The sequence below is a fragment of the Diabrotica undecimpunctata genome, chromosome 2 (genome assembly GCF_040954645.1).
Source record: "Diabrotica undecimpunctata isolate CICGRU chromosome 2, icDiaUnde3, whole genome shotgun sequence".
In the NCBI taxonomy this organism is placed as follows: Eukaryota; Metazoa; Arthropoda; class Insecta; order Coleoptera; family Chrysomelidae; genus Diabrotica; species Diabrotica undecimpunctata.
In genome coordinates this window covers 82,275,621-82,291,159 of record NC_092804.1, presented here as the reverse complement: position 1 = coordinate 82,291,159, position 15,539 = coordinate 82,275,621, and the positions used below count along the sequence as shown (strand labels likewise).

At 31.6% G+C, this 15,539-nt stretch overlaps 1 protein-coding gene across 1 annotated transcript; it reads left to right on the top strand.

Annotated features, from left to right (window-relative positions):
• The first annotated feature begins 1,431 nt into the window (after positions 1 to 1,431).
• On the top strand, positions 1,432 to 15,210 carry LOC140434696 (uncharacterized). The gene is made up of 5 exons (XM_072523144.1): positions 1,432 to 1,588; positions 3,620 to 4,093; positions 4,212 to 4,283; positions 7,310 to 7,363; positions 14,686 to 15,210. Exons 1-5 carry the CDS (start codon positions 1,525 to 1,527, stop codon positions 15,063 to 15,065), a joined length of 1,044 nt encoding a protein of 347 aa, XP_072379245.1. The 5' UTR covers positions 1,432 to 1,524; the 3' UTR covers positions 15,066 to 15,210.
• The last annotated feature ends 329 nt before the right edge of the window (positions 15,211 to 15,539 follow it).

The following is a 15,539-nucleotide window of genomic DNA, read 5'->3' as shown; positions in this document are numbered from 1 at the left end:
CAAGTAAGACAAGAAGAACATCGAAATGCCATCGAACGAAAAGAAACGACGTCATCCCTAGCCCAGCATTCTTTAGCACATTCTTTACAGGACACAAAATTGACCTCAAACATACGGTACTGTTAGCGAATGTCGAAAACAAGAGAAAACGAATTATCAGAGAAGCCATAGAAATAGAAAAACAAGAAAATAATTTAAATTCTCGAGACGATGCCCAAAGATTGCCAAAAACATGCAAACCAATTATCCCGAAGAATAACGCAAGAACGGAATCGACCAAGACCCCGCCCACTGACCTGCGCACTGGACCAATTACAAGAGCGCGCGCAACGCGCAGTAACTACAAAAGCCAGCTCAGCTGCCTAACACCCGTAGCGTCACTTCCACTCGAACATCGACAAGAAGCAGACCATCCAGAGAGACTTGAAAATGGCAAGTGAGATCTTGCCGAAACGTCGTCAAAATGGTTTTTATCAAAACCAACAACATTTAACGCGGAGTCAAACCCGGAATACCATTGATATAACATATATATAACATATATATATATATATATATATATATATATATATATATATATATATATATGTTCGGATAAGTTTCCGCGGTCAGATAAATGAAAATTACTGAGTTCTCGGGAAGAACCGCGTTGAGAATTTAATACTCGACGTTTCGGCACCCATTTTGGAGCCATTATCAAGAGAACCGAACCGTATCCCTCTTGATAATGGCTCCAAAATGGGTGCCGAAACGTCGAGTTTTAAATTCTCAACGCGGTTCTTCCCGAGAACTCAGTAATTTTCATATGTATATATACATATATATATATATATATATATATATATATATATATATATATATATATATATATATATATATATATATGTTCGGATAAGTTTCCGCGGTCAGATAAATGAAAATTACTGAGTTCTCGGGAAGAACCGCGTTGAGAATTTAAAACTCGACGTTTCGGCACCCATTTTGGAGCCATTATCAAGAGAACCGAACCGTATCCCTCTTGATAATGGCTCCAAAATGGGTGCCGAAACGTCGAATTTTAAATTCTCAACGCGGTTCTTCCCGAGAACTCAGTAATTTTCATATATATATATATATATATATATATATATATATATATATATATATATATATATATATATATATATATATATATATATTATATATATATATTAATATATATATATATATATATATATACAACTTAAAATTAGTATTTAAATATTGGATACAACGTTGTTAAATTTTTGTGTCAATTAAAGTAACGTTTTTCTAGTTAAATATTTAGAAACACCGAACACCGTCCACATTTGCAAAATTACCCTTTGGTATCTTTCTTTATTGATTAAAAAGGAATGCTTGAAGGTCTCTAAAAAGGAATGTTTAAAATATATTCATAATTGTTGAAATTCTTCTCATTGTACAATTTCATATAAAACATTTAAATACAGTTCAACATTAATCGAACCTCAGCTAACTTGGTGAAAAGGTAGTTAGCTAACAAAAATGGAATATAGAACATTAATTTTTTGGGTTTGCTCTATTTATTTAATCGTTTCACCCACACTAGGTAAGAAATATAATATGACTTCTATAATAAAACTTATAAAACAAAACTTAAATAATTCTTATGAAACATGATAATTATGGTATTATAATCATTTTAAATGCTACTTAACGTTAATCTAGAACCTATTGTGTCTGGTTTTTATTTGCTATATTATTTTAAATACGTATTTTTGTACACATTTAAGTATTTGCAAAGCGTTTATAGGACAATGCTGTGTGATGTGCTAACAAGATTTCATTTTCTGTGTTTAATACTAGTTATGTATTCCAATTCTTCCTCTGACCAATTTGGTATAAATCTGTACGTACTTCTTTGGTTAAATCTAATTAATTTTTTTTATTTCCAGCTGACCTTTCTTTGTACTTAAACACATTTCCAATTTACCAATAAGAATTATACGCTATAACTATTTTAACCTGAACAAGCTCTAATAATTTAGGGCTCTAAGAAATTTACTTTTTTACTTTTTAACCAGGTTGAACCAGGTTTGCCAGTTTTGTTTAACTTCTAAACTTTTTAATGAATATTGATATAAATGTCTCAGAAAAACTTTTACGAAATCTTATTTTGTGTCGCTGTAAATTTATTTATTATTTTTAAACGTATTTTCTTTATGTATATATTTTTTCAAATTTTGGATTATTATATTTTGTTATAACCTGCATACTAGTATTAACTCCAAAAGCTTTAATATTTGTTTGGTTTTGATTGTACTTCGAATAGGTACTTTAGTTCTTTGTATAGGTACTTATTGTTATGTTGCAATGTCATCTTTATCACTTAAATATGAATACCAATTTATCTACAATATTTCTTATATTTTTCCTTCTAAAACGGAAGTCCATACCATATTTTGAACTTTCTACCATATTTACAAGCAGTCTATAGTTTTATGTATTTTTTCAAAATCTTACCACTTTACTTTTTTTTTATGTAGGATTCTTTCGTGTGTACTATTTCTACATTATATGCTAGAAGCCTATATACTCTTATGCAGGATCTTTACTTTTTTACTATTTAAATGGGAATAAGCCACAATTAAAGGTTAAAGTACGTTTATTTAGAAATTGAAACGTCAATAAACGTACTTTAACCTTTAATTGTGGCTTATTCCCATTTAAATAGTAATTACTTTAAAATGTCACAAGAAAATAGCCTCAAAACAACTTTACTTTTTTGTCTTAATTGGAATAAATCTTAATATTTATTGTTATTTGGGTTTTCATATAAAACAAGTTCTTTATCTCATATACACATACATAACATTTTTACTGTACACACTGTTTTTTTCTTAAAAAATATTTCTGGATATGGAATCAACACATTCTTTTAATTTTTTCTCAGTAAATATCGTTTAAAATTTATATTTATCAGTATTCTTAATACATTCTTATTTTTGTTCTACAAGCGTCTCTTGATGTTCAATTACAACAAATTAAATTAGATCAGTTTTTAGATTGATCAAATAAGAAATGAAATAGTTTACGCCGAATGAAAAAGAGCACAGAAATAACAAAAACAAATAAAAATTCTAAAGTTACAATATTTCGGCCATGTAATGAGACATCCGGAGAGGTATAACCTTCTACATCTCATAATACACGACAAAATTGCCGGAAGAAAAGGTTCAGGTCGCAGAAGAACGTCCTTGCTCCGAAATCTACTAGAGTGGTATCAAGAGACATCTGCTAAACTGTTTCGAGCTGCTATGAACAAAACGTTGGATAATCAGACAGGGTACTGAAAAAAAAAAGAAGTGATATCTTCTAAAGCTTATTTAAAGATATATTCTGAGTATATTTTAAAAAGCAGGTTTGATAGAAGACATCCTTTTAAATTAAAGCTGTATCTGTTAAAGTATCTTCTATTTTTACACAGTTGTAATTGGAGATTGATTAAGAGTCTTAAACTAATACAATTTTTTTTAAATTTTTTTTCTATATATCAGTACATAGAAAATTATTATTTTATATTATTCGTATTATATGTTATTACGTTATTCTTAATAAAATAATCATAAATTTGTTGTAGCTGATAAAGTTTGTCGTGTAGTATGTAAAACTACAGAAGGCACAACACCAAAAGGTTCTCTAACCAGTTCAACGACACAAAATAGTAATAGTGAAACCACAACAGCGTCACCCGGAGATTTAACAACTCCTGGAGGAGGTTCTACACCTGAAAATGCAGAATCTACAACATCTGAGAATAGTTCTCCTATTGAAAGCACGGTACCCGAAACTTCTCCGGTAACCTCTGCCGAAAGTACTCCAACGACAACTGAAGAAAATGTTTCAACAACATCTGAAAATAATGAATCTACAACTACTGAAGAGGCACATGATAGTACAACCACTGAAACTTTAACTGATTCGACAACTGGTGTACCTGAAAGTCCTACAACTTCAGAAAGTAATGATTCAACACCATCGGTTGATAATACTAGTTCCACCCAATCAGAAACAACTCCAGAGATTACTTCTACCACAGAAAATTCAACTCCAGGTATAAGGTTATAAAAGTATATTATAATCTCAATATTTATTTTAATCTAAATCTAAATAAAATTTTGTTAAAATATTTTATTTAATAATTTTGTTTACGTTTTGTGCATTCTGTTTAGGTACTCTCTCAGCCTGTCCATGTTATTGTAAAGCTAACAATGGTCAAGTTTATAAAGGAGGTCCAAAAGAAGGTAAATTTATATATTTTTTTACAAACGAGAGCTAAACTATTCCTTTTAAATTACATATCTCACAAGAATCAATTTTTTTTTACTAGAAAATTCATATTTCCTTAAAAATAATATGTTTAGCTTTTGTTTGATTTATTCCTTGTTATTATAGATCAATTTTAATAACCAATTAACGAATAAGAAAACATAATATACTAAAATTTTAATAATATTAACTAGCTGACCATGTGAACTTCGTACCGCCTTAGAATTAAATATTGTGCCTAAAAAAACAGAGAATATACAGAAAAAAATAACAGAAAATAAAGCAAAAAAAAAATATTTTTATTTTTTTTGGGTTGCATAAATATACAACGATAACGGGTTTCCGACACGCGAATAATTTCTCATGCGCGAAACATGGAAACTCTAATTTAATTCCGCAAACTTTTAACGGTTGGCTTTGTGATTTGTTTATTGGCATTGCAAAAGTCAAAAGCACGGAAAATTGTAAACGTTTAAAATGTATGTGTTTAAAGTGTATTTTGCCTTGATAACTGTTGCCTCATTATCATTATAGTGGCTTCATATTATTCATTATCCTTTTCACAGTCAGTCTCGTTTCATTGCACAGTCCAGGTTAATTAACATTGCGCAGCACAATGACAACTAATCCTACTTTTGATTGTAAATTGTTAGGTGGGAGTCCAGGCAATTCAAATAAATTCAAAAACTGTGTAGGATAGTTGACAACGTCATCCTGATTTAAAGTTGTTTCAAGTGATTTAAACGAAAAGAACTTTCCTGAAAGACAATTCAGAGTAATATATACAACCAAATACACATATAAGATTTCATAAAAATCGGTCAAGCCGTTTCGAAGGAGTACGGTAACTAACTCTGTAATACTAATATGGCTATTAACATTAAAAGTTGTATGTCTTTTTTAATGCCACAACACAAGAAAATAAAAATAAAAAATTTTGGAAAAAATAAAAAAAAAATGTTTTGGATGGCTCACCCTTATCATTAAGGAGTATGAAAAATAGATTAAGGCCGATTCTGAAACCTACCAACTATACATATAATATTGTAGAAAAATGTGCCATATAAAAAAGGTGCCAAAACAAACAAACTCTGTACCACTAATATAACAATTAAAAAATATAAGTTAGTAATGAAAAGGTGAAAATTAAGGGCTATATATGTTTCTTTATGTCACATCATAAAAATAAAAATAAAAATTTTTGCACAAAAAATAAAAAAAATATTCAGGGTGACCCACCCTTACCTCTTAGGGGTATGAAAAATAGATTTTCAGACCTAAAGAATATCCAGACGATGTAAACTAGTCATAAATAACAAGATAATAGAACAAGTGATGGAAACTAAATACTTAGGAATAAAACTGTCAAGCTACGGAAAAGTGGAAGAAGAAGTACAAAAACAAGTGAACATGGCAAACAGAGCAGCAGGATGTCTCAACAACACAATCTGGAGAAACAAATACCTCACAAAGGAAACGAAAACCAGGATATATAAATCAACAATAAGACCGATAATGACGTACACAGAGGAAACAAGAGCAGGCGAAAACACAAAGACTACTGGAAACAACAGAAATGAAAGTCTTAAGAAAAATAACAAACTAACCTCTACGAGACAGAGTAAGAAGTGAGGAAATACGAGCGAGATGTGGTATAGAGGAAATAAACGCGTGGACCAAAAGAAGAAAAGTGGAATGGAATCAACACATCGAAAGAATGACAGAAAATGACAAATGAAAGAAGATCATTGGGACGACCGAGGAAAAGATGGTCAGACAACGTAAATTGAAGCTAAAATCCGAAGTAAAACAGGCATTTTGCCTATTTATAAAGTAGGAAGAAGAAGAAGAATATCCATATGAAATTTCATTAAAAACGGTCAAGCGGTTTCGAAGGAATGAGGCAACTAAACTTTGTGACACTAGTATAGCAATTAAAAAAAGGCATAGTAATATAAGGGTAAAAATTAAGGACTATATGTATTTTTAATGCCACATCATAAAAAACAAAAACAATTTTCCAAAAAATAAAAAAAAATTGGGGTAAACACCGACCTTAGCTTTTAGGGGTATGAAAAACAGATTACGACCTATTCTCAGACGTACCAAATGTATATGTAAAATTTCATAAAAATCGGTCCAGTAATTTTGGAGAAGTATGGTAACTAACTCTGTCGCACTAATATGGCTATTAAAAAAAGAGTTAATAATAGAGGGGTGAAGATTAAGGGTTGTATGTATTTTTTAAAGGCCACATCATAAAAACATAAAACTAAAAAATTTTCTTTAAACAATAAAAAAAAATGTTTGTGTTTAACCACCCTTATTCCTTAAAGGTATGAAAAATAGATATCAACCTATTCTTAGACCAACCAAAGACGTCTCCTTTGTCTTATTACTTTATATAAGCAATTTTATTTGTTTATTGGCGGATTTTTGCCTCTATGGGAAACTGTCACTCAATCTCTTGTGCGGTTCACCGATACTTGTTCTACCATTTGATGACTATTGTGATTTAAATTATTGTTTTCTTCATTCAACTGATGTGATTGTTCCATTCTTTTTTCTATTTAGTCTCTGAGTAACAGAGAATTTAAATTTCGTTGTTCCCCATTATGTATCCTCTTCCTTTATTGACATTCTTTATGACTTTGTCCATGATAACTTGAATAGCATAAAGCTTAGTGAACCACCCTGTCCCATTCCATTGGCTGTATCTATAGGTTTAGTAAGTTATCCGTCTATTATAACTTCCATCCACTTTGATAGACGTTTACAATTGTTTTTATTATGGGTGCAAACTGTTTTTGCACCCAGTATAATGAAATTAAATACAATTGTACAATTTTCAAAATAATTTCAGATCTGGGGACGTAAAAGTCATTTTCATTGTTATTGAAAACGAACGTAGCTCATTGTTATCGAAAATTATAGTTTTAAACAATTTTTTCAGATTAAAAAATTTAACTATAAAATTTTAATAAACCGATCTTTGTTTAAGCTTCTCGACTGCATAAGAACAAATATATTGCTGACAGTAACAGACATCATGGTGGTAAGTGTATCAAATGAATTATGTAAAATATACTTAAATAAACCAAAAACTAGTCCGAATCAAAACATATATACAATAAATGCCTTACTTTTTTTATTTGGGAGGATATCTATGACTCTCATGAGATAAGTGGTATATACTGCATACATGTTCCTTTAATATAGATGTCCTAATAATTTAAAACACATTTTCATTGAGAATAGTAATATTAAATAAGAATATTTTAGTTTGATTTTTTTATTTGTTTTGAAATTTAATTTTTCTATTATCTTGATTATTGTATCGTAAATACGTAGACCATACACGTAATACCATACTTTAGACATGTATCAGATAAAAGGTCTTCTGACCATACTCTCTTCAATCTTCTTTCGGCAAGTGGTTACGTGAATAACTTATTTATCAGTTTGTTGCTGTGTTCAGTGTTGCGATTTTTATATTTTTTTGAATGATTCTTCACCACGTCCTTAAGTAGTGGGATGTCCAGATCATTGTGAAGTGTTTGGTTAAATACATACCATGAAGCTTTACTAATCATACAGAATATTTTGGATTGGAATGTTTCAAGTACCTTCGTATTTGAAGGTTTACTGCAGCCCCACAGTTCTGTTCCATATGCCCAAACTGGTATGAGTATAACTTTGTACAGAAGCAGTTTATTTCAAGAGATAACTAAGACCCTTTGTTAAATAGCCAGTTCATATTTTTAGTTTAAGTCTAGTTGTTTAGAAATGGGCCCAGAACACTACACTGAAGTACGCCAGATTGTATGATGTGGTAAAAATTCGGTAGATGTCTTCAATTTTGACTTGGAAGTAACGGTCAGTAAGATACGATTTTAGTATAAAGTATAGTTGGATATAGGTGTAATTTCAGTTTGTAGAGAAGACCTTTATGCCATAATTTATCAAATACCTGTTGTATATCGAGAAACACTCTAGCGCGTTGTTGAGATTGTTTCAAGAGTTGTTTTAATTATATTTACTATTCTGTGGCATTGTTGGATAGTTGAGTGACTATATCCGAATTGGTGTTATGGTATAATTTCGTTTATGGGAACAACTTGATTTTATGTAAAAGTAGCTTTCCCTGTCGGAGTAAATGTTGTCAGAGGAGATGGTTGACATGTAGTTTCGAAGTATATTCTTATATTATCATCTTCATCGTTATTATTATGTGGTGCTGAGAATACAGTTGCAAAATGCTCTGCGAATACTGTTGTTTTTTCTACGTTTGTGCGGGCCCAGATCATATCAGTTTTTCTTAAAGGTAAATTTATTATTGTCGGTCGTTTAATTTTTTTTGTAGCTTTCCATATAGTTAGTGGTATATATACTACCATATAGTAGAGTGGTGTTCATGTGACAGGTTCGAAACATAAAACTGGAAAGAGTCGTTTTTTTCTTTATTTAATGCTCTATTTAGTCTATGACTTATCCTGTTAAGGTACGTTTTATTTAGTGAATTTCTCGTTTGTTGCCGTATGCGTCGAGCTCTTCTTTTTTCTTCTACTAGTTCTCTTATATGAAGGGGGATATTATGGTTTTCTTGCAAACTTCTCTTTGGCGCTGTGGTGTTGCTTCTCATTCTGTTGTTTGTAAAACTGTTGTTAAATAGTCTACTGCTTTCTGTACATCTTGATTTTCTTTTATCCTAATATCTAGTCTAATCTTTGTATTTACAGAATTTTGGAAAACATCCCAGTTTGTTCCTTTAGTTGTGAGTTTGGGTGGTGGTGTTATCCATATTATGTGTGTGCTTAAAGTTATTATTAATGCTCTGTGAAATGATGTTAAATCGAAGTTTGACTCTATTGCACTATGGATGTCAGCTATTCCTTTGTTACAGCAAAATCCACCAAACTTGGGATTTTGTTGGGGTCCATAGGCCAGTATGTGGGTTCTCCCGTTGATAAGTATTTTAAGTTATTCTGTTGAATGATATTCATGAATGCTCGAAATTTAGGCGTGATTAATCTAGAACCCCATATGGTGTATTTGGCATTTCATTCTCCTACTACTATGAATTTGGATCCAAGAGCTTGTACGAAATCATGATACTCTTCACTTGAAATGGGATGTCTAGATGGGCTGTAGACTGATGCTACACTGAGAAAGGTGTTTGTTTCGATTTTAATGATTGCTGCTTGGATTTTTTTCGTAATATAAGGTTGGACTGCATTAGTGTTTAATTTTTTATTTAATAATAACAGTAGAGTCTGCATGTGCTTCTCCGTCTGGATGGTTTGCATAATATACAGTATGGTAAAGTATCTTAATAACCGTTCTTTGTGCAGCATGGCTTTCAGATATAAATAGAATGTCTATCTTCTGGCAGTGCAAGGTGCTGGCATATTTTTTGGTCTCTTGCAGTGCTTTGTATTGTGTAATCCAGCGCATTTTATGTAATAGGGTTTGCACAGAATGTTTTAGTGTAACCATATTCTTGAAATCGAGTACATTGTAGTATATATCTTCTATTTCTGGGTAGTTCTACCCTTATTTTACAATGTTTTATATACTGTAGTCCAAATTTTTCTTTGTTGTTCGTTCGAGGCTCAAGGTCCACAAAAAATAATGGTAATGATTCATGGCTCAATCTGTGTCTGACATTTGTAATGTTCCTTACCTTATGACCATTTTTCTGGATTTCCGCTTTTATTTCATTTATCGAAAAGAAGTGATGTAGGTCTCGAATAACTGCTCTGTACGCTCTCTCTTCCTTAGGTTGGTATTTATGGTGGACGATGATTTCCTTTCGTACGTAATGTATTAGTTTTCTGCAGAACTCAAGTATCTAAAGTCACCTATATTGTGTCTATAGTATATATTTTGCTATAGTAATTCACATAAATCATACAAAAATTGGAGCGGGATTTTTATTCGTATCATTTACGGAGTTTTCCTTTGAAAGTGATTGAAATATATTTGGGAGTGTAATTGGAGCTTCTTTTTCTTTTGAATTTTCACGTTTAAGCCTTTCTTTTTGATCTTGGATGATGTTTTCCTCTCGTACGCGATGTATTAATGTTCTGTAGAACTCAGGTGTCTAAAGTCACCTATATTGTGTCTATAGTATATATTTTGCTATAGTAATTCACATAAATCATACAAAAATTGAAGCAGGATTTTTATTCGTATCATTTACGGAGTTTTCCTGTGAAAGTGATTGAAATATATTTGGGAGTGTAATTGGAGCTTCTTTTTCTTTTGAATTTTCACGTTTAAGCCTTTCTTTTTGATCTTATTGTTTGTCATAGATGATTATTATTTTAAGAGTCTTCCTTCATGTTCTTCATCTGACATCGAATCATATTTATTTTATGTTTCTGGTTTGTTTTTTAAGTTAGCTTAAGCGTTTGATGTACAATGAGAGATGTGATATTGTTGATAATAATTATCAAAAGATATCATTTGGTTTACTGTTGGTTAATTTGAACAGAATGGTGGAGCTTAAGTATTTATTTGACTTAATTGGTAATACGGATGTATTAGGTTTTTTGGCTCCCTTTTATCTTACGTTGACTGGACTAATGAAAATTTATTTATTTACCAATAATCAATCTATCCCCTAGGTGGAGTAGCTGGAGCATATAGCAAATGGCTCCAGCTAGTCCACCTTTCTATAACTGAGGTCACATCCTCTGCCCAGGATATATAAACATGGACGGTATGTATGCACCTGAAGCACTCAAAGTGCAGAAAATCGTAATGTTTCTGTCTCTTTCCCAACTTGTGATAGAGCCCACCTGATACTGGCTCTTAGTAGCTAACACATTTCCAGGTTTTTGGACCGTCGATATACCGGTTTCGCTCATATTAAATATTCTAGTGGACTTAAATTCTTTGATGTTTCTTATAAACTGCTTCCAAATTGAAAAAAAAATAAATCCACTTCAGATTTGTTAAAGGCAATAACTCGGTTCAGAGGTTTGCTGAGGGTTGTGTTAGGCTTAAGGCAGCATTATTATAATTATGTTTTATAAATAACATAATTAAATTATATTTAATTATGTTGGGTACCTTTATTAAATTTATGTTTTATGTTTTATTGCTTTTCAGTAAGTTCATACGCAAGTCTCCGTAAGTCTGTCAAAGTAATGTCATCAAACTGGTTTGATATCATCAGTTAATTTAGCTTCTTGTTCTGCTGAAAAGTAGAATTTCCTTCCTTCGGTAGAATTAGATTTGAGACGACCATGAAGCGTAGTTCTTGGAATATTCTATTTAGCGGCAATAGTTTTTATGGATGTACACCTTGAACCAATTTAAATGCCTTTTTTAGTGTCTCCTCGTTCCATTTGCTCCTTTCCGTTGTCCGTTTTCTCGATTTAAGCAACTAAAACACATCAAAAGCAACGACTTATGTATCAAATAACTGCATATTTAATTTTAAAATAAATGGGGTAATACCGACAGCTGTCGATAGTGCCGACACACTCCATTGGTGTGTCGGCATTACCCCTGTAGGACAAGATGGCGGTTACACAATTCCACAGACTTAACTGAATGTTAAAATGTAATATGAACTATACCAAAATTATCTTTACAATTTGCACTTTCTATTCGTCTACGTGGTGTTTTATTAATATAATTTGTTATAGAGTTACCTTGATTTGTAGACAAGTCAGTAATTAGACCAAAAACTAATAGAACACATAACAAATCAGTATAAAATAACTAGTTTGGTGGAATGACAGAAACTAACTGAGCGCTAACTGTTGTGTCTCCCGCTAAGTAGCAGCGCTCAGCAGTGACGTCTTTAACTAAAGACACGATCCAAGTATACTTGATTAAAGTCTGCTTTGACGTTGCGCGCGCAACACTTCGAAGCTACTTTGATCGTGTCACCTTTTCATCAAAGTACACTTGTATCAACAGATTCTATCCAAGTTAAAGGCGGGTTAACACGACCAAGTGTACTTGATTAAAGTCTGCTTTGACGTTGCACGCGCAACACTTCGAAGCTACTTTGATCGTGTCACCTGTTCATCCAAGAACACTTGTATCAACAGATTATATCCAAGTTAAGTAGAACGCTGGCCATTTTCCTTGGATTCAAGTCGTGTGGTATTGTAAAATGAAAATGGCGTCGGTGTCGAAAAATCAAAAACGAGAAGTAAACACAAAAAGAAAATGGTCTGAAAGGGAGAGTGTTAGATTTATGTAGTCATACGAAGCTGAGGAAGCATTATGGAACGTACGGATGAAGGAATATAAAAATAAGGATGCGGATTTTTTTCTCTTTTTATTCCTTTTTTCTGGATTTCATCTCATGTAACGCCTTCCACAATCACTTGACTTGACTTCACATCCAAGTCATTTAACCGTGGCAACCAACTTGGTACAAGTACCTTTGTACAAGTCCACTTGGCCCAAGTTGGAATTCAAGTATGCTTGGATCGTGTCAACCCACCTTAAGTGGGCAGCTGGCCAACTTCCTTAAATCCAAGTAGTGTGGTATTAAAATTAAAATGGCGTCGTTGTCAAAAAATCTAAAACGAGAAGTAAACACAAAAAGAAAATGGTCTGAAAGGGAGAGTGTGAGATTCATGGAGTTATACGAAGCTGAGGAAGCAATATGGAATGTACGGATAAAGGAATATAAAAATAAGAATGGTTATTACGTTAGGAATGTTCTACGATTAATTTTCGCATGAGACTCCTGGTTTGAAAAAATACAAAGTTAAATTTCTATTACAAAAAAATTTCTTTTGTATTAAAATACAGATATGTGAATTTAAAAGTTTTATTTAGTTCAGTTTCCTTCGGTGGTACAAATTCGACTCACTAACCCTAACTATATCTACGCAATTGTATATATTCTTATAATATGATATTCGATACTCCCTACATTCTCAGACGAAAAAGTCATTAAATTTTAATTGCCTTCATCAGCCCTCAGCCGGAGAGACGATACGCTGATTAGGGGATTTTTAAAATAAACGTTAAGTATTTACTGGACAATGGTAGAAATGCGACATTTTTTCTTTTTTATTCCTTTTTTCTGGACTTTAAGCTCATATATCAAGAAAATTTCCACTAGAACACCTTCCACAATCACTTCCACCGTATTTACAATGTTATTTGACATCTAAGCCATTTAACCGTGGCAACCAACTTGGTAGAAGTACACTTGGTCTAAGTTGGAATCCAAGCATTCTTGGATCGTGTCAACTCGCCTTTAAAATAAAACCAAAACCCACTGTGTCCCGATATGTCGGGATTTTCCAGATCTACCCTATGCAACTAAAATATTTACGATTGTTTTTTAATGAAATGGTTTATATAATATTAAAATTATAGATTCTGTTTGGATAAATTTTATGACTTCAGCATCATAAGAAATTAATTGTCCAACGAGTTTACATCAAAATCCGATTGATAAATTTGGGATGTTTCCAAATTCTACGTCATTTTTAATAACTACCATAATTTTAAATAAAACAAAGTACCTATATTTTTTGACTTCATCATAAATAAATTTTTGACAATAATTGAATTATCTTTCATATTACTACAGTTCTCTATATTTAAAAGTAACCCTATAACAACGGAATATATTTTTTTAATTAAACCAAAAACGTACACTACCCTGGTATCGACATTTTAAGGCGTTCTCAAGACATGTGAATTTAAATGTTGCAATGCATACTGTATCTGCCACCACGAAAATACCGCAAATAATTCCCAAGTTATATAATAAAGCAGGAGTTGTGAAAAAAGGAAATAGTATTGTTTCACCTAATTAGGACTATTTACCTAAAGCCATCTAGGAGCACCGTCAAAGATGATAACAAATTCTTATTTGTCTTCCTCGAACCCTATAGTGTAGTAATTTTCAGTTTAATAGATATTTTATATATATTTATATGTACGGTTCATAAATACAAATTATTACAAATTGTTCATAATAATCTCATTTTCTATCAAAAATAACAAAGTTGATGGCAGCTATCCGTGTACATGAATCACAGTTTTCTGGAAGTGCAAGTTTTAAAATTTCAAATCTGGCTATTTTCACAGATAACTCTAACGTGTTGTTTATGTGAAATGCCCAGATATATCTGTTTTATTTTAATAAAATCTTATAAAATTAGTGGCAGTATGAATCGAAAGCGTTGGTATGTATCGAAGAAGTATATAATGCGCACTATATTTTGTGGACATACGTTTTAAAATCTTTAATATATCCTGTAAAAACAAAAATGCTTGAATAGGATAAACAAAATATCCGTTTAACCATATTTATAACGAAGATTTATTTTCAAACATAAAGTAGAGTGTATTCTTTTTAATTTTGAATTATCTATTGATTTTTAGGTCATCACGGTCATTACAAATCATTACATCACGGCAACCATAATCACAAAGCTGAAGTTAAACATCATGAAAGCCATCACCAGAAGCACGCTGAAGAAAAACACCATGAGAGGCATCATCAGAAACACGCTGAGGGTAAACACCACGATAGCCATCACCAAAAACAGGCTGAAGTAAAACACCACGACAGCCATCATAAACATGCTGAGGTTAAGCATCATGAAGGCCATAAAATCCATCACCAAGAAAAAAGTCATCACCAAAAACACGCTCATGAAAAACATCACGAAACACACGGCCCTAAAGAGAAGTCTCACCATCAACAACACCACTTGAAGGAAAAGGAACACCACGCACATCAAGAGAGACAACATACATAAACATTAGTTAAAGTGATATATTTATATACACAATAACATAATATATTTTAATTATTAATATAAAGAAAGCGATGCATATTATTTAGTAGATAGTGATCATGGAAGACTTGTATATATATAATTTAATAAATTGTTTGAATACTTACATTTGTTTAAAATGTTTTATTTAAAAAGAGAAAAAAGATGTAATTGTTATAGTGTTAGCTCGTTAAAAAAGTTTAAAGCAATTCAATAAAACGTAGTATTAAGAATGTTCATTAAAGATGCAGTTACCACTATAAAGTTACCAAAGATAACTTTGAATAATGAAATGAATGAATGTTTAAATGAATTTTATATTGACGCCAGAGAATGCTAAATAATGCTTTAACTGAATATTTATGAGAAAGACATCAGGATTACTAAATTGTGTGTGGAACATAATATTTTTAGTATTTTCCGTAGAACTGAGAGGCATTCTGAAAGAATTAAAAT

What these genes read in the sequence shown, in the direction of transcription:
- LOC140434696 (XM_072523144.1), top strand. Translation starts at nt 1,525, where the DNA reads ATGGAATATAGAACATTAATTTTTTGGGTTTGCTCTATTTATTTAATC. An exon ending in CACAGAAAATTCAACTCCAG is followed by an intron (nt 4,094 to 4,211) that starts GTATAAGGTTAT and finishes CATTCTGTTTAG; the next exon opens with GTACTCTCTCAGCCTGTCCA. An exon ending in TAAAGGAGGTCCAAAAGAAG is followed by an intron (nt 4,284 to 7,309) that starts GTAAATTTATAT and finishes TCTTTGTTTAAG; the next exon opens with CTTCTCGACTGCATAAGAAC.